The 24,282-nt window shown below is 38.7% G+C and overlaps 1 protein-coding gene across 2 annotated transcripts in view; it reads right to left on the bottom strand.

Moving 5' to 3' along the window:
• The window catches only part of LOC126418615 (jmjC domain-containing histone demethylation protein 1), a 130,135-nt gene extending 106,984 nt beyond the window's left edge, over nt 1-23,151 (bottom strand). Inside the window, exons 1-8 of one of the 2 annotated variants that reach the window (XM_050085454.1) lie at nt 23,023-23,151; nt 21,315-21,459; nt 21,111-21,236; nt 20,637-20,809; nt 19,801-20,001; nt 17,567-17,836; nt 13,188-13,349; nt 1,240-1,437 (exon numbers count right to left, since the gene is read on the bottom strand). In XM_050085454.1, the coding sequence (XP_049941411.1) occupies nt 1,240-1,437; nt 13,188-13,349; nt 17,567-17,836; nt 19,801-20,001; nt 20,637-20,809; nt 21,111-21,236; nt 21,315-21,459; nt 23,023-23,109 (1,362 nt within the window). In that variant the 5' untranslated portion in view covers nt 23,110-23,151. Of the gene's footprint in view, nt 1-1,239; nt 1,438-13,187; nt 13,350-17,566; nt 17,837-19,800; nt 20,002-20,636; nt 20,810-21,110; nt 21,237-21,314; nt 21,460-22,112; nt 22,182-23,022 lie in introns of those variants that run through there. The other variant, XM_050085455.1, reaches the window with a different exon arrangement.
• Nucleotides 23,152-24,282: the final 1,131 nt, after the last annotated feature.

Raw genomic sequence — 24,282 nt, 5'->3', positions numbered from 1 at the left:
CCACCATAAGAAAGATATGTGGAACACCCATATTAAAGTGCATTTCATAAAATCCTCAAAACAGTTCAGTGTGTTAGGATTTTTCTTCATATTTAATACTGTGCCTAATTATGAAACATCCTGTTTGGTTATCAGTGACATTACTGTAGATTATATTTACGTAGAGGACTACAACCAGACCACAATGGTCCTACCTACTTATTAAAGGTACATTCCAATGTTCTCATTCTGCATAATTTGATCTTGGAGTATGACCACCAATTGCTCAAAAGATTGGTTTTGAAATCAAAAAACATAAACAGCAGGCTATTCTTAAATACCACAATAAATTTCACAAACAAATCCATATAATTATTCTGCAGGGCCCTGCAAGTTTTGATGCCTTTCTTCTCTCTCCAAATCACCTTTTTGCTGACTTTTTTTATTCGCTATTTACATACACTTGTCGAGTGTAAATCAAGCTGATGAAACAAAACCTCTTGAAGCTTGTGTGCACTGATAAATATCTTTCAGCCCACAATGAAACAATTCCTGTTGTTTATTTATGCAATCCTCACTTGGCACAATTACTATAATGGTACAATTTTCATTGACTGAAATGGTGCATTCACAAATGTCTATCTTCTTCACGTATATCATGCAGTTCACAAACGGCCAATTTCAGGTTATTGCCATCATCAGATCTGTTACAAAGTAAGGTGTATACCTACATGTACAGAAGGTTTGCCTCTGACATATTTATCAGACTACTTTTAATGGTATGTACGGCAGTCAGCAATGTTGTATGTATTCTTAGATTTTCTGTATATTTTGGCCTGAGCCAATTGAAATTATTTTTGTCACTTTAGTGTTTCTTCTATTTTGTAAGAGATCTGATGACAGTAGCATGCAAAAACTGGCCATAGTGAATAGTGTAGTATAGGTGATCAAGATGGACATTAATAAATAAAATACCGGACATTGGAGCAAACTCTTTTACAGACCTTTATGTCATTAACTGGTGAAATGGTTCAAGTAAAGAAAATCACTGAATTACAATCTGAGTGCATATTATTTTAACTCCATACGCAAGTTAATCTGTAGATAAATCAATAATGTATTTATTTTAAATGCAATTGTTTCCAACGCCCAAACATGAGAAGTATAAAATGACACACAGAACCAGAACAAAAGTGAAAGTGAGCCCTAAATTTTCATTCATGATGTTGACAAGTTATAATATTAAGAATTATTACTCACCTTAAAGCTATCATCAGGCCTCTGTAGAATGCACTTTCCAGTAACAGCAGCTTCAGGATTGTCATTCCTATGCCTTTCAACAAGCGTCCTCACATCTTTAATTAATGCAATAGGATCCCTTATCAGTTCAGGCACATTCTTTTTATTCGTAGGTAACGAATGCAGGAACATTACAATTGCCTTCAGACCATGGAGCTCCTAAAAAAATGGAAAATTGCCACAAATTCTCAATCAACCACAGCAAAACCCTCGCACATTACGGAGACATAATGCTAATAACAAACGGAGAGACACTTCAGTAGTTTCTTTCAAATTCTCATCTAAAGTGTGCCTAATTACTTCAGTCATTTATTCCAAATATCCAATGCGGGAAATAATACAAAAATGTTCGTGGAGATATAGGTGACATGAATATTTAGTGCAATCATAGCACTATTATATTATTATATTAGTTTAATCACACTGAGATATGAAGCCACGACATCTTGATGCATCCTGATCAGTGTGTCACAAAAACTTGCAAGAGACAAGACAGCAATTACCAAGTAGGGAGCCTACCAAATCAGTTCACTCTGTTCAACAATGTAATACAAAAGGCAGCAGATAGCAGCACTCAAGTAAACGCCATACTCCTCGACTTCCTGATTGTATTCTATCCAGTTAATAACTGTAACCTGGTGAACAAAACACATTGTTGTGAAATACGAGGACAAGTTCGTAGTTGGATTGATTTATGTTATAGCAGATAGCAGTTCATATTTTTCAGTTTAACAAGAGCAGAGCAAATAATGAAAGAAATGATAAACAACAGAAGAAATCATGGGGTCCACCAAAGACTGAATCCCACACATCTGATTTTGTTGTCCGACATTTAGCCATCAAGCCACACTGCTTTCTAGCAATAATTCCAACGCATCTTGTATATAGCTGCTTCTTTTTTTAAAAAAAAATCAGAAGTTATGGAAAAATTGATCACATACCAACTCGCAGAACAGAATAATTTGAACATTCCTTGAATATTACATATATGGTAAGTTTGGACTACAGTATAACTGAACTTCCTCGCAGTCTTTAATTGAGGGCCAGATTAGGGCTTCAAATTTTTCACAAACAATGTTCTGACCAATTGCGCTATTGGAGAATGACTCAAAAACCAAAATCACAGCATTGGTGAGTATTATACGGATAGCTCACTGCCAGCAATAGGTAATGGTCTACATTCAATTCCTAGACCAGCAAAATGTTTTCAGTCTGTCAGAGTTTTGAAAGAGCGTACACTCCACTCATTCTAGATAAAATACAAATCTATACTACATCAAGATTAACAGCACAATCAAGAACCGCATTTTGATTGCACTTTACATCATGAAGTCGCTGACGTTCGCAAAAAAAAAAAAAAAAAGGTTTCCGGAATGACAGGTACAATCATGTGACAAGCAGTGTTCTGCTAGTCTTACATCTACATACATACTCCACTAGCCAACATATGGAGAGTACCATGCACCACCATATCATTCCACTTTCCTATCCCACTTGCAAGTGGAGTGAGGTGTCAACTGTCTATATGCCTCTGTAAGAGCCCAATTTCTCTAAGCTCGTCTTTGTGGTCCTTTCGCGAAACGTAAATTGGCGGCAGTAGGATCGTCCTGCAGACAGCTGCAAATGCCTGTTCTCCAAATTTTCTCAGTGTTTCGCAAAAAGAATGTTGTCTTCCCCGCATGGATTCCCATTCGATTCACAATGGATTTGCATGTTGATGGGATCTAACTACAACATGGTCACAGGCCACCTGCACAACTTTGTGCATCTTAAGTGGAAAGTTGGCCGCTGTGGCCGAGCGGTTCTAGGTGCTTCAGTCCGGAACCGCGCTGCTGCCATGGTGGCAGGTTCGAATCCTGCCTTGGGCATGGATGTGTGTGATGTGCTCAGGTTAGTTAGGTTTAAGTAGTTCTAAGTCTAGGGGACTGATGACCTCAGATGTTAAGTCCCATAGTGCTTGGAGCCATTTGATTTAAGTGGAAAGTACATCAAAAGAGCATTTCATTTGTGCCAAGATAGGGTGGTTTTTATGACTACTCTGAATCTCGGTTGGACTGAAAAAAACTCCTGAAGTGTTCCTCTATTAACAATTAACTGTGACCCCGGCACCTGTACCATGTTTGACACGTATTTTATCAATTTCACTTGGTTGAATATTGTGTTTCCAATGCAGAAAAGGTGGACTAAACAGAGTGTCAACAAATACAGGGCATAGTAAGTGTGATAACATTTCCTTTACACTGGTTTTCTTTTCTTTGCACCACGGCATCGAAGAAAAGAGGGCCTATCTTTTCTTTTATATAGTCCACTGACATTGGAAATCTTATTTTAGTCAACACATAAAATAAGGGAAAGGCAATCACTCCTCTACAGATGACTGATGTGTGGAGAATAGAAACACATAACAGAGAACAGTATTCGCACTGACTTTGTAGCTCTGCTTTCTGACACAGTGCAACATACAGTATAACGCCACTTTAACGTTCTCAAAATTAACGTTTTCCCACCGTTTACGACATTTATCATAATTCCCATCAAATATCCTATGCCCATAAAATGTTAATTTTCACCAATTTTGCGTTCAACATATTTATAATTTTCCCATGATTTACGCATTACAAAAAATGTTTGTGGAGAAAATAATACGCTGGCATGATATTGGCCGTCCAGCGGTGTTTACAAATATTACATGGTTAAATTCCATAACACCAAGGCACTCTATTCAGCGAATTTGAACCAGTAAATATGTAAAAGTTGGAACAACTTGTGCCTTATCTCTCACCGCTGCCACCCTCTGCTTGGTGTGGTGGCTGATGGGAGTAACTAGTTCGTTCGAATAAATATATCATGACCAATCAGAGCCATTCCCAAACTGTCTCTGCTGCGCAAACACACAGTTTCTTGATTGTTGTTATCAAGGTACGTTTACAGTGGGATACACGTATCGCGACATGTCAATTTGACATGTCGCGATACATCACCTCATACAAAAATTCACGGAACTTGTATGCGGACCCTCGAGCTCATACATGTCGCGTATACATTTTGTATATCGCTTTTTGGCCATATACGTGACATGTATGAGCGACATTTGAAGAACTCGCGCATGCGCAGTACTATCATTTCCTGTCGTCTTGTCGACTGCCGCTTATTTCGACGATTAGCGCATGCGTAGTACCAGGCTCTTTGGCGGCTGTTTGAGTTTTGAAGGTGCCGACTGTAGTTTTGACGTCAATGTATCTGCATAGAATATCAAAAAGTGCCATATGCAACATTATTCTTCGTGTTTGCGAGGCCATTGTGCAAGTTTTATCCCAAGAAGTGAAGGTAAAAGTTTTATATATATATCAGAGTATGTAATACATTATATAATTTTTTTCATGCATCTGGCACGTATATCAATGTTTTGCTATTATTCCGGCGGCCTCGCGTGATAATGTTGACAACGGATGCCGACAATCGTGTGTGAGACGTTGGCATTAGCAATCGCGCGACAATGCAAATGTTTTGTCATGAAATCTTCGTTTTACGAGGAATCCCCAGTGGCTAAAAAACGGACTGTTACTGCCAACTGATCCTCTGGTGGAATCGCTTCCCGAAAGTTTGTGTTGGTTTTGGACACAAGAGGAGCCACAAGTGATAACAAACCGCGGAAATCCTCCATACTCATCCTAACATAATTTCTAAAATATGCGCCATCCTCTAGCGTTAATTCGCGAGAAACTCTCTGTGCCACCATCTACACTTCCTCCGCCTTTTCTTCCTATCATCTTCCAAAAGAGCAAGTGTATCAGCACATAAAAATGTGAGATCTTCCAAATCGTCGTCGGAAGCTATCGCACAGTGATACATATCAACCAGTGTAAACGCACGCTCATACATGTATGAGGTTGATACGTGTCAACTCATACATGTCGCGATACATGTCGCAAACTCGCATATACATGTATCTCATACATGTGCCGATACAAATCGCAGTGTAAACGCACCTTCACTGTAACACCTTTGTCGAACCATACTTAATGTAAAAACAAAATTGTTAATGCTTTCGTGACCACTTGTAGACAAACTGCCTATTGGCTTCTGTCTCGGGTTCTTCGGCCGATGTTCATCTAATGATTTTACTGATGTTTCGCCAGCACGAGTGGCTGGCATTGTCAAAGCATCACCCTCCATTGCCAGTGGTGAACTGGAGCCAAGCTCGCGGCCGCAGACTATATGTACCTGGTGCACCAATGTCCGAGGGCTTCTCCTCCGTCATTTCTGGTGCAGTTCTCCTCCTGCTACCTGCGACGGTTGTTCGCTGCAGTACGGGAAGCCAGGATCCGTTTACCTGAAGGCTTTCCTCTTTCCTGTTGAAACTGTTCGCGTGTTTTTGTATTTCTACAGCTTCTCTAAACAAGCGTGTGTGATAGTGCTTCTCCACAGCCAGAACTTCTGTGTCTGCGAATTTTATTACGTGGTCAGTCTCACTCAGTGAGTGCTCTGCCACGGCCGATTTCTCCACCTGCCCCAACCTGCAATGTCGCTTATGTTCTTTGATCCTGGTGTTGATTGGTCGTCCAGTCATTCCGACAAACTTTTCCGCATATGCATGGTATACAGTAAATTCCCGACATTGCATGTGGCCCCTTTTCTCCTTTTTCCGATCTAAGACACTCTTTGATCTTCCTTGTTGGTTTGAAAATCATGTGTTTTGGCGTTTGGCCACTTGTAGCACTACTTGACACTGTCATTCATTTTACACTGCTCAAATGTTTTTAGTTTAGACACAGCACAATTTATGTATTTTTTTCATGCTGAGCAAAATGTGTCTCGAGACTTTATTCTTGTTGTCAAGTGCGGTATTTACATATGTATTTTTTGTGATATTACACAAACAAACAATATCAGTGTCAGTTTGCACGTGCGTGGTTTTACACGTAACTGAGGAAGCACACTACCTAATAAACTCGAAAGGCAACTACAGTACAAGGGATGCAGAATAACACATTCAACCACCGCACAAAATACTTCTGTACATATTTGATAACAAGAAAAAATTCTCAAAACGTGCCATGCTAAGCATGAAAAAATACATAACTAGTGCAGTATTTCATTCTTTAAATAATGCAGGTTTTAAAAACAATGATTATGACATATGAAATTGAGTCACATGTGCCTACTTCCCAGACAGTTATCATCAGCTGTTTTCATTACATAATAAACCTTTATCTGAATATAAAAAGTCTCCGACAAGTCTTTTGATGCCTGTTATGTACATATATCATACATAAAGTGCGAAAATGCAGAGAGTATCCCATATCTAACTTTCACAGATTAAAACCTTATTTCCCACATTTTACACCATTTTTTTTAAAGTCCCTTGAAAAGTGTAAATGCAGGGTTACACTGTAGATCTATGATGCAGTTTTTGTGCAATGACAACAAAAAGGAAGTTAAGTGCAAAAGAATGCCATTCTTCTCTGTTATGTGTTTTGATGACTTTTCTCCTACTAGGACCACCACTGGAAATTAGTTTCAAGAATTTTCCAGGGCTCAGGAGCTTTTTGAAAATGAACAAAATTCGACCAGAGCAATGCAAAGAGACTCTCACTATAACCATAGGTGATGAAATATAGGTGTACCACTATGACACCACTTTGACCCCAAAATGAAGGGGCAGTCTGAGAACAGTACTTTCCAGGTGCAGAACCACCCACTAAAGTTTAGAGAAGTTGGAGCTATTGAACAGTCAATGCCGCGCATACGTGATTGAATGTTTGCCTAAAGTCAACACCACATGAGAGCTACAACATCCAAAGCTGAAGAGTGAGACCCTTCTTCTGCATCATAACAATTCCTCAGAACACACGGCTGCCAGAACTAAGGCTTTCTTGGAGAAGGAAGGAGTGAGAGTGTTCCAGCACCCACCCTATTCACCTGGCCTGGATCCGTGTGACTCATTCCTCTTCTCGAAGCTTAAAGAAAAAAATTCGTGGGCAACATTTTTCATCCAATAAAGAGGCTGTCACAGTATATACCACTGATCAAGTGACTTCCCTTAAGAAGCTTGGACTGAGACATTTTTGAAGTCGTATACCGGTGCTCGTGGAGAGTATTTTGAAAAGTTGTCATATGTATACAGTAAATTTAAAAAAAAAACTGAATTTCTGATAAAAAGCTTTTAGCATAACCCTCAGACATCAGCTAGGCAGCAATTAGCGTACAGCATTCTACAAGGGTGTGGTAAGTAACCAACTGTCTACTCACATGAATGTCCATCATCAAAACTGGCAAATTGCAAACTTGACCATCCAGTTGCAAAACATTCTGGACCACAACACAAATGACTTCAACAGCTGCTCCTCTACATGGGCCATTTGAATACTCCTCCTCTGTAAGTTTCTCTGAACAATGTAGGTACGAATTTTATCTCCAGCATATCCTGCACTCTTGCAGTTCCCTTGGCCTAAATCTCCGCTAAACAGGTTCCCACTACCTCATCTCACCTTTACCCTTATCTCTTTAGTCATTCGCTATGCCACTCCTTTCCCATCCAAAGAGTATACTACCTTCCCCCCCCCCCCCCCCAGCATTCTTTACCCCTTTCCGTTCATTTCCCTTATCTCCACCTCGGTCTCCCTTCCTCTACCGTCTCCTTATACGCTCTACCATCTGAGCTCCTTTTGTCTTATTGTGTAGCCATTGAGTGGCTTGTTGAAAGATCTGCCCCACGCCATTCTCCAACCCCCCCCCCCCCCCCCACCTTTTGTCTCATGCATCCTTCATTACTCCTCCCAAATGCCATCAGCACAGATAACAGCTTTCAATAATTGATCATCAATAATCAGTTTTGCCCTGGCCTTGGGAGTGTGAATGTGAATGTATACTTTCACTAGAAAAAGTGTAACAGCTCAAAACTTAGTATGAATACTGTTTTCTGTTACATGTTTCAATGCCCCACACACAGTCCACTACAGGTACGTCATTGCCTTCCCTGTATTTTATGTATTGTTGCATCCAGAAATTCTCAATAATCAAAAGTTTGACAAGTAATTACATTGCTGTAGGAGCACTACACGAGATCGGGTGACCGATGATATATCCGACATGAGAATATTCGCAGCAGAAAATCATAACAATAAAGCAAAACACGCACATATACATATGCACTAACTAATCTCTTCAAACCAGTCATTCATAATGCAAGGAGTGTGGGGATGGAACAATGGCAGAGCATTTTCATATTTTGCAGTGAAAAATGTTTCATAAATGGTAACGCAGAAAAATGCACATGAAGGAACAAATAACATTGAAGTTCTACAACCCGCTGTGAACCTGTATCCATCGTGTCGCAACTCTCCAGAAACTACATTCTTTCCACACTGTGTCAAAGCAATTCTAAAAAAGTCTTGAAAATATGAAAACTAGACAATAAATATGAGAGTCAAGCATTTTACATGCACGAAAAGGAAAATCGTGGAAGAAAACATTTCTCTGATGAGCTGACTTGTCCAAAGCACGAGACGATTCTTTAACATACAGGCCCATAGACGTAAATACATGCACAAAACTTACCACACCTTCAATTAATTTATTTGTAATTTCTACTGTGCGATTAATTCCAAAACATTCATTATGTCTGAAGAAATTTCCGTCTCACATAGAATTTGGGATTTCTCAGTACTAGCACCGCTTTTAATGATAAAAGAAATTCGACAGAGGCATTTTTAACCAAATGTTTCTGTAAAAACAACAAGGAATATCTTTCTAAGATAACTAAATAAGGTGCAAGACATCATGCCTGAAGCAATAGTTAACTTCCAAATTTCATCATTTTCAAAATGAGCTAAAAAGATTTTCTGTAGACAATCTCCACACTTGTTGCAATTGAGTGTAATTAATGGAACCAGTAGGTCGGCTGATAGCTCCCAGATACAAAATTTTATTTTATCCACAACACCACACTTGTGACAGCCTGCATCTGTACAGTAATGGTTTTGTTTTATCAAAAAACATTTACTATTGCCAGTCATCTTTTATTTGTTCAATTTATCTAACACACTACATATATTGAGAAACAATTGCAATTATAAAGTGTTTTTTGTTTTGTTTTTATCTATACCCGTGTCACTGAAACATGTCACTTCAAGGTCACTCCCCAAGCGCCACAAAGTTGGCTATATAACTGAAAAACAAGTGAGGAATGTGAGGCACTGCGTCTTCTAAACCAGTAACAGAACCTAACAAAAACCGGTTCTGCCGTCGATACTACCCCGTTGCCAGCTTCCATGTAAACATTGTATGTTAGTGCGCGACAGCCTGCCTTCGTGTTGTGTTACCACCTTGACTACAGTTTATGTTTACTAAACAATGTCACCAAAACGATGTATTTCACCAAGCAACAATCCTTTGTGCTGTGGAGTGCCATTAAATAGTCAGGCTTTGGAATTGCTACGAAGGACGCGTGAGATTTATGAGCAAGAAAAACAATTTGTTTCTGTTCATGGGCATGCGTCGTTTCTAGCCGATAAAGTTTTAGAACATACCTCAAACTGTAGGACTCTGTCAAAGAACAGTTACAAGGAAGTGGGGGGGGGGGGTTACCAAAAGACTTACAAGATACTGAAGTAAACTGTGTGGAAGAAAGCCCCTGTGGAGGGGAAAAAAACCAGGGTGTTTTAAAGTACTCTTGGACAGAAAAAAAAAGCTGCCTTGTCCTGTTAAAGATATTGATTCTTTCCAATCTGATGCAATTCATCGGCATATATATAGATATTATAGAAGGAAAGGATACCCCTCCAATAGCAAAGTTGCTAATTTCTTTAAAAGAAAGTTAACGTTCCTAAGGGGGGAAAACGTCACTTAAGATGGTATTAAAGAGTACGGGCTTCCATTTTTAAACAGTTAGATGGATGAAAACCGTTACTTGAAAAATCTCACGTCATCGGAGCTTGTACCATTTTCTTACACCAAATTGTAGGAAAGGACATACACTCAGTCATATGGTTAGACGAAATCTGGGCCAATGCTGGAGAACCAGCTGCACAGATGATACTCAGCGGCCATCAGCCAACAGGAAGAGGATCCAGATTAATTGTGGCCCATGCAGGATCTTCAAACAGCTATGTGCCTGAAGGACTTTTAGTTTTTCTATCGCGAAAAACCAGTGACTATCATGAGGCTATGGACCACCCATGGTTTCTACAATGGTTTAAGAATCTGTTACTCCAGTTTATTGATCTGACTGTTTGTGATGGACAATGCACCATAATATTCTGCGATTTTGGATAAAACTCCCAGCACTAGTGACCGTAAAGAAACTACGGTGCAGTGGTTGCAGGTGAGACACATTGCTGCAGACATGAACACGACAAAGCTGTTGTACTCACTCATAAAAAAACAAAATAAGCCTGTTATGCCGAAACATGTAGATGAAATTGCAAGTGAACAGGGTCACTTGGCAATTAGGCTACCGCATTATCACTGCCACTTTAATCCATCTGAATTGGTTTGGAGTGAAGTCAAGGCATACATTAGAAGTAACAACAAGACTTTCACTATAACAGAAGTGGAAAGACTGCTACATGAAGGTCTTGCTACTGTAGATGCTACCTCATGGAGGAAGAAAGTATACCATGTGACTAAACTCATAAGAAAAGCACAGGCTATACATGTGATTATATATGAAAATGAACAATTAATGTTTTCTCTTAATGACAATGATGATGAAGACTGTTTTGGTGCAGATTCTGATGACAGTAAAGGAGAACTGCATGGAATTGTGCCACTGACATCGTGAAAGTAAATTTATACAGAATTAATTCTTTTTCTCTGCATTCCAGTAGGCTATGCATGTTTTGCTTTATGTCTTTCTATGAGTGTGGACAGCGTGTTCTTCGGTATGCTTAGGTTTACATTATTATACGACATTTTACATGCAGCTATTATGATAACAATTTGAAACGACTTTTCATAGATATTTTCATTAAATTCGTGTGTTGTTATTTCTTGGTTTCATATACTATCAAACGCTTAGTCTTTGTCTTCGTACTCTCCACTGTCAGAAAAAATGTACTTTGTTGTAATTACGTATAAATATCGATCGTAGCTTACATTTACAAAATGTACTTCAGAGTTGTGGGCGTGTGCAGTGGCAGCTATTGCAATCTTGCAATCGCAGTATAGCCAACTAAATGCGAGCTGTCAAGTGACATGTTTTACCGGCCCGGGTACACATCTTACGACACATGTGATGCTTTAAGCATGTGAGCTGCTTCAACATCATGACTGATGTCAAAAATTAATCGCCAGATACATCTCATGGCATTGAAGATAGCTATGATAAAATATTGGGAAATACTGTGATCCTCTAGGTCATGAGGGTGCAATTGAAATAAAATTTACTTACACTGCTACCCAAAAGAAAATGCATATGGAAAAAATGTACAACAATATTTTTGTCACAGAGTGATACTTTTTACATCTTCGAAGTCTAGTGGAAAAAAACATTACAGTTAATGAGCACTGAAGCATTCTCCAATGTGGCATGTGTGCTTTAACTGACTAATAATGGGTGATGTGATACAATAATATATTCCTGCGTTTCGGAAAAAAAGCTGCTGCAGAAGTGTAAGTTCAATCACATGCGACGGTATGATTATGCCACACAAAAGCTTCAGTCAATTTGAATGTACAAAAAACGGCATTGAGCAGTTATTGACAATGGCAGAAAATGTTAAAATGCAATCACCATCATAAAACTTTATGGACATAATGCCTATAGTTCGAAAGGATCAGACTTATGTAATCTACACACACACACACACATACCTATGGAAAAACAAAGATGGAATACGAAGTGTAAGTAAATTTCAGAAGGGGGAATTCATGCACTTACCTACATGCTTACGTTGGCAATATCTGCCACGCAGGATCGATCATTGGACTTAAAAGGAAAGAGTGCCAACCAGGCATGTATATGGAATGGCTTTTTTCTTTAACCACAGGAAAAGTTAATACTAATGACTAATTTGATGATTTCAGAGTGCTAGCTGCTAACAGACAATATAATGTAAATGTAGAGATTTAAAAAAATCTGCTCTCCTAGTGGCGGCAGAAGAGTCGAAGGGGAAGGAAGAGAGGTGAAGGAAAAGGAATGAAGGGTTTAGGGAAAGGGATACAGTTTAGAAGTCACCCGGAACCCGGGGTCATGGGAGACTTAACGGATGGGATGAGAAGGAGAAAAGTTGTTAAGAGAGTAAGCAAAGCACAGTATGAGGGGAAAATAGATTGTTTTTGGGGCAAATTCTATGAATGTGTAAGAATGTAGTTAACATAGCAATTGGTAGATCTTAGCCTGCAGAATTCATGAAATTTGTTTTTTCAGCACACACACCTTATTGCAGATTTATTATTTCAGACGGTATGATTACAATTGTCTAAATGTAACAAGTAAGTGTAAAAACTCTGTATCAACATAAACAGCAAAAAATGTCAATTTTAGACAAATGTAGAATGTGAAAGAAGTATGTTAGAGGTAATAGGTATAGATTATGAAAGTCCACAAAGTTTTTTCTGTTGTTGTGATTTGCCTTCCTTAACGTTTACTGCCACTCTAAATAACTGCTCAGCCCCATTTTTTTTATGATGACTAGCGATTAGTCATCATATACAACACATTAAACAATAGTTCTCAATATGGGCACCACGTAATACTCTTACTGCCTGTTTATGTGCAATGAAAACGAATTTTCTTTCTCATAGATAAGGTTCCCCATAATTTAATATCATGCAGTTCTTACATCACAGCTTGTTTACAAAATGATTAGTCTATCTTAGCAAAATTACTGTTATGCTCCACGCAACAATTCTATTTTGACAAAAGAAATTTCATAAAATTGCTAAGATATTGCGAAAATACATACCTGAGGGGTTAGATGAATGTGTTTGTCAGGATCAAACTTTGTATCATTCTGTACGCCAGCTCCTTCATCCAAATGTGATCTTCCTAATAAACAATGTACATAACGCTCCAGTACATACCACAACATTTCTGTGAAGAATGGGTACCTGAATTTTTGGGGCACCTGCAAAATTACATAGATTTATATTTCTTATTAAGACAATTGATATTAACCCTTTCGCTGCTACAGATGTACTCTCTCCACTCTATGCAGAGGGCGAGTTTTGTTAGGGCTGCACTGTTCGTCAAATGGTGGTGCCTGTGCTGAGAGATTTTGTGTTCAGCCGATATGAAATACTTATCTGATTTTTAGGTGAAAATAATTGATTTTTGCACGTCACACAGTCTGGTATCTTCGTTACTGCACTGCACCACATTAAGTAAAACATTGCACAAAATATTTTGCTGGAATAAACATACATTGCATAAGCTTTGTGTATGGTTGATTTTAGATCATACATTACACTGAATGAAATTTAGACAAGTGATCGAAATTTTATTTAAACTGGTAGCATAATGGTATCTTATTTCATCATCCAGTTATTAGGTTTCATATCTGATGGATGGACGCGAGAGACATGCCGATTCACATCCTCGCACATCGCAAATCATATGGTCATATCAATCGAGATATCTCAAATGATTCAAGATATTTAAACGAGCTTTTCTGCAAATGATAGCACACAATAAGGCATCATATGTTAGATGATAAAAGTCGAAACTTTTTTATTGCCCAAGATATGGAAGCAATTCGTCTGCAACAGTGAGTCAGCTGTTCAGGACACATACAGATGTTCACAGCACTGTAGGAAAACCCAAGTGGTGGGCATACATTCATCCACAGCACCTGGGAGTAGTATAGCAGGATGTGTATACAAGCTGACAGCAGCGAAAGGGTTAACCGTAGGCTAAAGTTCCGTAAAGAATCTGCAACACTCAAGAGCTATTAAATAATTTCAATACAGCATCAAAAGGTAACGATTATTATAGAGACCCTTAACCTTTAAATGCAGTCCTTTGCAAAGAAACTACACGTCACAAAAATTCTGGTTTAAGAGAAAAGCAAGTCTAGAAACTGTTTAGAATACAAGGAGCTGCACTATAAACCTTTGTCAAAACAGTGTTTAATAACATACAGTAATATTAATTGCTGGAAAGATTGCAAGCAAATATATTTTATGGATGTACTTTTGCATTCTCTTTAAAAGACTAATTAGAAGAAGATACAGATTATGAACAATCAAAAAGGGACCAGATACGGAAAAACAAGCAAGGAGCAAAAAATAAAGCAAAAGCGACTGTTCATGAGAAGACTAAGGTGCAAAAGCAAATCATCATTTAAACAACATTTTACATTTTTGCACATCATGTACAATTAAAATGTATTTATTTGTGTTTGATCCAGTAAATCATTTCAGTACATTGTTCATACATACAATATAGGTCAAGCCAGGAGTAACGATTTATAATCACAGTTGTTATGAAGTGAGACTAAATGATGAACACAATCAACATTGTTATGGCACAGCGTATGTAGTTATATTTTTGATAAATATTGTGTATGACAGCAAGAAGAAAATATACCAGCTTAATACAAAGATAGTGTTTACATTAAAGAAATTCTGTTTGCACAAGAATGCTATTCAAGTGACAATTTAACATAAAGAATACTCATAAAATACTTTGTTGGACAATTTACTGCAAACAGAGTGATCCACAGTTAGTGGACATTTGTAAGGAGTCTAGTAATTTATTTTTTAAGAAAAGGTTGGCTGAATCCACCCATAGATTTCTTGAAGGCGATGCAAACCACATGCAAAACAATGACCAGATTTGAAAACACAAAAAAAGAGTGCACTGTAGTTATCAGGCAACTGACAGGTAAAGGTACGTGAAATAGCCAATACCATAGTGTCTACATCTACATTTATACTACGCAAGCCACCCAACGGTGTGTGGCGGAGTGCACTTTACCTGCCACTGTCATTACCTCCCTTTCCTGTTCCAATCTCGTATGGTCCGCGGGAAGAAAGAATGCCGGAAAGCCTCCATGCGCGCTCGAATCTCTCTAATTTTACATTCGTGATCTCCTCGGGAGGTATAAGTACGGGGAAGCAATATATTTGATACCTCATCCAGAAATGCTCCCTCTCGAAACACGCTCCCTTTCGAAACCTGGACAGCAAGCTACACTGTGATGCAGAACACCTCTCTTGCAGAGTCTGCCACTTGAGTTTGCTAAACATCTCCGTAACGCTATCACGCTTACCAAATAGCCCTGTGACGAAATGTGCCGCTCTTCTTTGGATCTTCTCTATCTCCTCTGTCAACCCGACCTTGTACAGATCCCACACTGATGAGCAATACTCAAGTATAGGTCGAACGAGTGTTTTGTAAGCCACCTCCTTCGTTGACAGACATTTTCTAAGGACTCTCCCAATGAATCTCAATATCGCACCTGCCTTGCCAACAATTAATTCTATATGATCATTCCACTTCAAATCGTTCCGTACGCATACTCCCAGATATTTTACAGACGTAACTGCTACCAGTGTTTGTTCTGCTATCATATAATCATACAATAAAGGATCCTTCTTTCTATGTATTCGCAATACATTACATTTGTCTATGTTAAGGGTCAGTTGTCACTCCCTGCACCAAGTGCCTATCCGCTGCAGATCTTCCTGCATTTCGCTGCAATTTTCTAATGCTGCAACTTCTCTGTATACTACAGCATCATTCGCGAAAAGCCGCATGGAACTTCCGACACTATCTACAAGGTCATTTAGGAGAATGACTACACTATGTTTTATATTAACTATGAGATAGCTTTGAAGAAATTGTGTGCTGCATTTGTTATACTCTGATCAAAAGCAAATGCAAAAGTTAAGCTTCCACCAAATTTTTGACTGTTTTAAAAGGATTCCTAATTGTTTCTTATGCCACTATTACTATAGAGACGTGTGCCAATAGCTATGTAACAGAAATCAGTACGTACGGTGGGAAGCCAGTGGTCCCGTACAAAAGAGGCAAAGTTCACAACAAAGACTACAGCTTTGCTTTTCTAGGATTGTGTGCAAGACAATAAGTGGTGGACATGACTCAAATTTTCTGTACCAACAAGATGAGAAACATCAGAATAGTCCCAGATTGTAAAAGAATAAAAACAATATCATCTTTCATTGAGAAACTGCTCATCCAAAGGCTCTTTTCCAATACACAGATCTGATGCACAAATTGTTGGTAACACCCAAACACAGTCAGGCTTGGCACGCTCTGGATTCCATCTAGTACTACAACTGAAGAAATTTGAGCTCAGTTGCAATGAGGCAGGAAAGGGAGAGAAGCAAAGAAGGGGAAAGACTATGCAGGTGTGTTGGTGAGATAGAAGGCATGTGCAGTACTGGACTGGGAGCAGGGAAGGGGATAGTCATCTTCCCCCCCCCCCCTTTCCTCCCACTCCCTCAGCGTTATCCCTATCCCAAACCACCCTGCACCTCTTCTGAACCCCCACTACCCACTCCACTAGACTTCTACTCACATCAGACACATTTGGGCCTTAGCAGCCAGAGATGTCATTGGCCATGTTTGAGGGAGAGTTTACTATGTCTAATGAAGGACTTAGTCAAAAGCCTGAATATTTTTTTGCATTCTTTTTCATTGTGCCTGCCTGGAACTCAACACGTCCTTTACATGGTGAGTAGCAATCTACCCTGTCCACATTGCCAATTTATAAATAACTACATAGAAAATTAAGTAATTTATTTTCCTTATGGAAACACTGAATGCCAGGCAAGAAATTTCCTCTACGACTTCTTACACTGCCTGTTAACTGAAAATATAAGAAGCATCTGTCTGCTGGGTGGTAGTCAACAGTACGCAAATGAGCAATTGTTTCCGGAACAACATTAATTTATGCCACAGAGGAAGCTGATGAACGAAACATAAACATCCACGCATTGGGAAGGAAAGTCATCCAGAATTTTTGGAACAACCTTTTCCTCCGTGCTAAATTTCTCTTATGTCAACTAATCAGATCTTTGGCTCTGTAAGTGTGCTGTCAGTTTTGCATTAGAATGTGTATTACAAACTGGAACTTTTTTCCTAACTATTTGCTTCCAGAAACGTAAATTGCCTAATTTCTGAAATGCAACATGTATGTTTCTGCGGACTGCACAAAACACGAGCAGAAATAATCAATTTGTCAGCTATGCACAAAAAATTTTCAGTTAAAAGAATTTTAAAAAAGCTGATACCCATAACCAAAGATTCTTCAATTCATATTTTGACTTTCCTATTTTCTACGAAAAGAGCTACCTGAAACAAAACAGATTCACTCACATGTGTTGTGTCCTCAACTTGAGCAGTTTTTAGTTGTTTTTCAATACCAAACGAGTGAAGAAAATTTCCGCCAAAAACAAGGGAATCCACAGGTGTGTAAACAGCATGTATCCAGCCAGTGGGAATGAAGAAAGTATTTCCTGCAGTAAGGGTGACACGACCACACTTGTCCACAGTATCACCAAAGAAGACGTCTCCCTGTTTTCCAGACAGCACCCACTGCTCATACAGTTGCAGGTTGCGTTCTGTAGGAGGTATCAGCCAAAATATCTGAAACACACACAAAGCAAAATTTATTCTCTTATTCAACAGTAATTCAGGCAGAATTCAATCACATACTGTATTATCGTTCAACATATCAAGTTGGAATAAAGATGGCTAAACAGAAATTGTAGAAGCCAAAATGAAAGTTAATTACTTTTATTCCACATATACACTGAAGCACCAAAGAAACTGGTCTAGGAACGCATATTCAAATACAGAGGTATGTAAACAGGCAGAATACAGCACTGTCATAGACAATGCCTGTAAAGGACAACAAGTGCCTGGTGCAATTTTTAGATCAGTTACTGTTGCTACAATGGCAGGTTGTCAAGATTTAAGTGAGTCTGAATGTGGTGTTACATTCGGCGCATGAGCAATGGGACACAGCATCTCCAAGTTAGCGATGAAGTGGGGATTTTCCCATATGACCATTTCACGAGTGTACGATAAATATCAGGAATCTGGCAAAACATCAAATCTCTGACATGGCTGTAGTCTGAAAAAGATCCTGCAAGAATGGGACCAACAACAACTGAAGAGAATCGTTCAATGAGACAGAACTGCAACCCTTCCACAAACTGCTGCAAATTTCAATGTTGGGCCATCAACAAGAGTTAACTTTTGGAGCCGAAGGGTGGAAATATCAATGTTGGGCCATCAACAAGGGTTAGCTTTTGGAGCCGAAGGCCCACCCATGTACCCTTGATGGCTGCACGACACAAAGCTTTATGCGTCACCTGCACCTGTCAACGACAACATTAAACTGTTGATGACTGGAAACGTATTGCCTGGTTGGACGAGTCTCATTTCAAATTGTATCGAGCGGATGGATGTGCACAGGTGAGGAGAAAATTTCATGAATCCATGGACCCTGCATGTCAGCAGGGAACTGTTCAAGCTGGTGGAAGATCTGTAATGGTGTGGGATGTGTGCAGTTCGAGTAATATGGGACCCCTGATATTTCTAGAAATGACTCTGACAGATGACACGTCCATTGGGCACTCCAATGGACTTTGCCAATTCCAGCATGACAGTGCAACACCCCACATGTCCAGAATTGCTACTGAGTGCACTTTCTTCCCAGTTTAAACATTTTTGCTGGCCACCGAACTCCCCAGACATGAACATTACTGAGCAGATCTGGGATGCCTTGCAATGTGGTGTTCAGGAGAGATATCCACCTCCTAGTATTCTTCAGGATTTCTGGGCAGCCCTGCAGGATTCATTGTGTCATTTCCCTCCAGCACTACTTCAGACATTAGTTGAGCCCATGCCACGTCATGCTGCGGCACTTGTGCGTACTCGCAGGAGCCCTACAAGATATTAGGCAGTACCAGTTTCTTTCGCTCTTCAGTGTGGCATCAAGCTGGAATAAAGATGGCTAAATGGAAATTATGAAAGCCACACAAAAATTAGTAGAAAGTCAACAGTGGGTACTATGAAAGAACATTTTAAGATATTAATAAAGTATGCTAGCGCCTCGTTTTCTGAATAAAGCTGTAAGAAACAACACAATAACAATGAAAATAACAAATTTCCACTCAGACACGGTATCACAACTTGACATTTAACTGTAGCTTAACAATTTTTATTAGAAAGAAAATCAAAATGAGCAAATTTAACAATGGCATTCCCTTGGTAAGTCCTAACAGGAAGCCCTCTGAAATATTTGTTTGCTGTAAATGGCCAAACAAAATGGATTTTATTTTTGACAATTTACATCGATCAGTGCCACATGAAAGATTATAGGCATTTCCACACATCATGATGAACATTGGGTTAAATTTAGCCAGTAGTGTCAAAATATTTTTATAAGAAAGCAGTCTCAGTAGAACCATGGCTTCTTTGAATATTTAGGGGGACATCAAGTTCATTTGATACTCCGCATTTGAAATGAATATGAAGCATATAAGATAATCACACCAAACTTACTGATAAATAATTTATACCATAGTTTTCAAAATATTTACCTTACTCCCTTTGAGTATATGGTACCAAACAGAAGTTCCACCGAAGTCAACATGGAAGTCTGTGTAGCACCCTTTCACAGACATGAGGCAATACTTCTGCACCTTGGGATACATCATCTCATCAAGCACATTAGTTGATTCTGTTTGAGCCTCTTTAAGATGACGGGGCCAAACGCAATCAACCCAGTCAATTTGACGTACCTGTAAAATAATAGATAAATATGAAGCTATATATGAAATCTCAAACCTGAAGATAAATACAAACATGAAAATAAAAAAATATTGCTTTAAAATGTGACTTTTGAAAACATACAAGAAAAAGACCACAGAGAAGTGACACAAACAGTACACAATATTAAATACTAATTCAACATTTGCTACACAATTTACAGTTAACTTTAATTTTATTAGGAAACAAATATATCTAAATCTGAAATTACAGGGTCTGGAATGTTAATACTAACTTCCATAAATCAACAATGACAACATGAAAAATACTTCCAACATCTGTCGCGTATTATTGCTACTAAACATTAGTTGGTTCACATTTGTGCAATGTAAACAATTACACTGGCTGTAAACCAAGTGTGTGGATTTAATGGTTTATACATTACAATTAACAATGGTTACAGAGTTCACATTGCATAGTAGTGAATAATACAAAATACAGGATCGTTTGATTGAGAAAGTAACAGCCAGTACAGCAAACCAATATGATACAAGAAATTTTGTCATGGTTGTGGGTCCCATGGCAAGTAAAGTTACTGACACATGAAATTAATTTTGAATTTTAAAAATTGCAAGGATGTGTAACTGACATTAAAAAGTATACTTACAACAGTAGGAGTCTGAATATAATTTTCTAGTTTGGTGTGGCTGAATTCTAATGAAATTACATTCAGAAGTTTTTCTTTTTTGGGATCATCATAATAGCGCTGCCATTCCTTCATTGTCATCTCTACATTCTTCTGTGTGTTAACGTCCATTACATCTAATATGCGCCTCGATCCTGTGGGGAGCAACACATTTACATTACATTTCTCAAATGGGAGCATTGCAACTGAGCAATACAAATCTTAAAACCACGAACTCAGGCATGTATGGTAAATACTATGTGGAATAAAACAAAGCTGTTAAATGCATAACATTCCTATCCAAACAGTAACTTACTGTCTATGTCTTGAAATGAAAATTCACCTAACACTATAGAAAATAAATGTATTAGTGTGTATTATGAAAAAGAGATACTTGTAAAATTAGAAAATCTTATCACAGACATAAATAAATCAATAGAAAAGTACTTTACATACCAACACACATACGAACATCATTTACGGAGAAATTTGGACTTGGTACCCTTAAACCCAATCCAGCCTTATCTCTGAATAGTAATGGAGTGTTGAAACCATGCCTTTGCAGATAAGCTAAGTTGAAATCTGAAAACATCAACGGTCATTATAGCAACAACCACAGTTGTAGTCATGGCGAGAAATTCAATAGCAATCATTCCTTACCTGCTCCCTGCATTTCTTTCACAAAGCATTGGGGAAACCTGTCTGTTTCCATCTTGTCCTCCAGACGAAATGATCGGCGGCCCTCAATTTCCTCATCGCCCAGAGCCCAATCATCTGTGTAGTGCTTTCTTTCTTTCCTATCTCTCTACAAAAGGAAAAGGCTTTCAGACACTACGGGAAACGAAGGGCCAAGAAGCAACAAATAAATATATAGCAACAGTACAATAAGCTTTCGTTAAGCCCTCAAGCATTCACAGAATTTCAAAACAAATCGCCGGTATATACTATACCAACAAAAGAGACTGCATTGAAAAACTCAACACCTGCCAGTACATCGTATCAGTTCACGTAAACTTCTGGAATACCATATTTATACTTCCAACTAGCGTTTCAGAAGAGCATACAGTGAGAATCGGGTTATGACATTGCTATTATCAGAAAATGTGCAACAAATATGCAGGTACAAGGCGCATGCCGATAATCAATAACACTCGACCCAACTAGAAATATAAGAGGCAAATCGTCAAAATCTCTAGCATATATAACACTCTTAAGAATATAGCCCAACCTCAAATGATGACAGACAACGAAATAGAGCTGAATTAATACAATTAACGTGTTAGCCACATCCTCAACCCAGCATCTTCCCCCGCGCGTTCCAGTAGCGTCACACAAGGATGCATTCAGTACTGTATCTCGAAAACACAGTAGTTCAGCTGCCATGAAAGCACACCATACACGCAACGGGCAAGGACCATCACAACTCAACTGATACTATTAATTAAGCGATCTACGTACCGGTCTAATAATGTATTCTCGCTGTGGCACAGGGCGCGTACTCTCACACTTCTTAGTTGCAGCCGCCATTTTGATTAACTGTGTATTCTGGGAGACGAGAGTACAGTCGCAGTAAAACAAAACCTGTTTTATGCGCCGCGCTTTTGATTTACTGCACACGTGTTTACACTCTTTAGACATGAAAATACGAATAAAAATGCTGACCGACAGAGACGAAAGCGCTCTTCATTCAGTGCAGAAAAATCATCCAACAATTATTTGATCATTCTCTTTACGATCTCACCAAATTCGACATTTGTTATGTTTAAGCTGTCAAACTGCGCACTCTTCGTACGTGGAAAACAGAAATAATGCAATAATGCGCGCGGTATTAATGTGAATAAACAATGTCATATGTCTCGTAACAATTATTATTTTGTTCGCCTTTAACACTGACACTTTGCGAACTATGAGTGATGACAATGTTTTCAAAACATTGGGAGAAGTGTTACACAAACACACAGTTCTAACTGCCATAAAACTAATTTAGCGCTGCCAATTGTTTAATAGCAACTAACAGCAACACTCTGCTTCCAATTATTGCAATGCCTTTCAGTTTTGTTTACATTCCTTACACATGTAGTCTTAAAACCTGACCCACTTACTATTAGCATATTGGTGACACACAGTGAGATTCTCAAGCAGCCAATGCGGCCACACAAATCAAACTGGCCTTAATAAACATGTAATATGAATCAATATTCCACAGTCTGTCAGCACCTAGCAACAACCTTTAATGTTTACATGGGAGTTCGTGACTTACGCGATTGCCATGATGGCGACTGCAAAAATTATCGGCGTACTTCAAACTTAATATTAACCTCATCCATTGACACGAATGCTAAGAAAAGCAGGAAAAGAGTCTACTTACTAGAGTCCTTGTTAGCACGCGCTTTCCGGATATGTTGTCGTCCATTCCAAGCCCTTCAACAGGCTGCGACTCGTAGTGCGATTTCATCCAGCGCTCGGACAGCTCCGCAGACGCTACCGCTCCCTTCGCCACCATTTGCTCGACTCCCGCAGATTACGCTTATGACGAGTGTCGTCATGTCTACCAACATAAAATTTGCTACGTGACCTGTTGGGAACATTGAGTCCATAGCAAAGTAAGTTGGCAACAGCGTACGTATTGTGGCGCTCCGTGTAACCATTCCTTTAACTACTGCAGAATAACAAATTGTTTGGTGGGAATTTGAATGACGAGTTAGAACGGAAGTTTACACATGCCACAGAAACGAGGCGTTAATATCGGTATGTGATTTACAAGCATTTCATTAGAAACTGGTTTATTTTAAGTGCTTATTGGTCTGGGAAAAAAATAATTGTAATCTCTTGTAAATCAGATTACATTTCGCAGTCTGTCGCTTCTTGTCATTTCATGTTGTCAACTTCTTGACATTGTTCTACAATACTGTGTAAACTATTATATTCATTTGTAATATATTCTACGAACCACCGACACTCGCTTCAGCCAATTGCATGTTTTATATTCGACCCGTGAGTACACTCTAGTACCGCAACAGAAGAATGAATCTATCTTAAAAGTTGATTATTGTAGGTTAGGTCAATTTATCACTTCATTTACGTTTGAAACAAATGTTTTGGAGGAATACACTTCCAACATCAGTTGAATTTATTTGAAAATTAACGTATATATTTTTGGAAGTACTATTTTCTGCGGAACCTGTGACACACTTTCGGCGCTTTTCAAATCGTAGGATCTACATGACACACTTACTTTTTATGACGTATTATGATACTGTAAGCTTACCCAGGAAATGGTGGATGCAAAAACTTCCGTGTTAACTAATTTTTAAGTAAGCTCAGCTAATGGTGGAAGAATAATCTTCCGACACATCTGTTGGAAACAAAATAAAAGTGACTGCTTTTTTTTCTATATTTCATTGAATAAGTGTAAGTAAATTGTAAAAGATGAAAGATGCGAATAATTCCATTTCGCATTCGCTGACAAATGTTTCCTTTTTCATAGCATAAAGCGCAGACTGAACTTGTTGGAATAGCATCCCACGTCCGTTTACACTTAACTAACGTACGCCAAATGGATTATTTATGAAACAGTGAACTAGTTTCAAAAATAAAAATAACGCGATTTTGTCAACTCTAACGACAA

The sequence above is a fragment of the Schistocerca serialis genome, chromosome 9 (assembly GCF_023864345.2).
Source record: "Schistocerca serialis cubense isolate TAMUIC-IGC-003099 chromosome 9, iqSchSeri2.2, whole genome shotgun sequence".
In the NCBI taxonomy this organism is placed as follows: Eukaryota; Metazoa; Arthropoda; class Insecta; order Orthoptera; family Acrididae; genus Schistocerca; species Schistocerca serialis.
The sequence above is the reverse complement of the archived record's forward strand: the minus strand, read 5'-3'. Positions and strand labels throughout refer to the sequence as shown.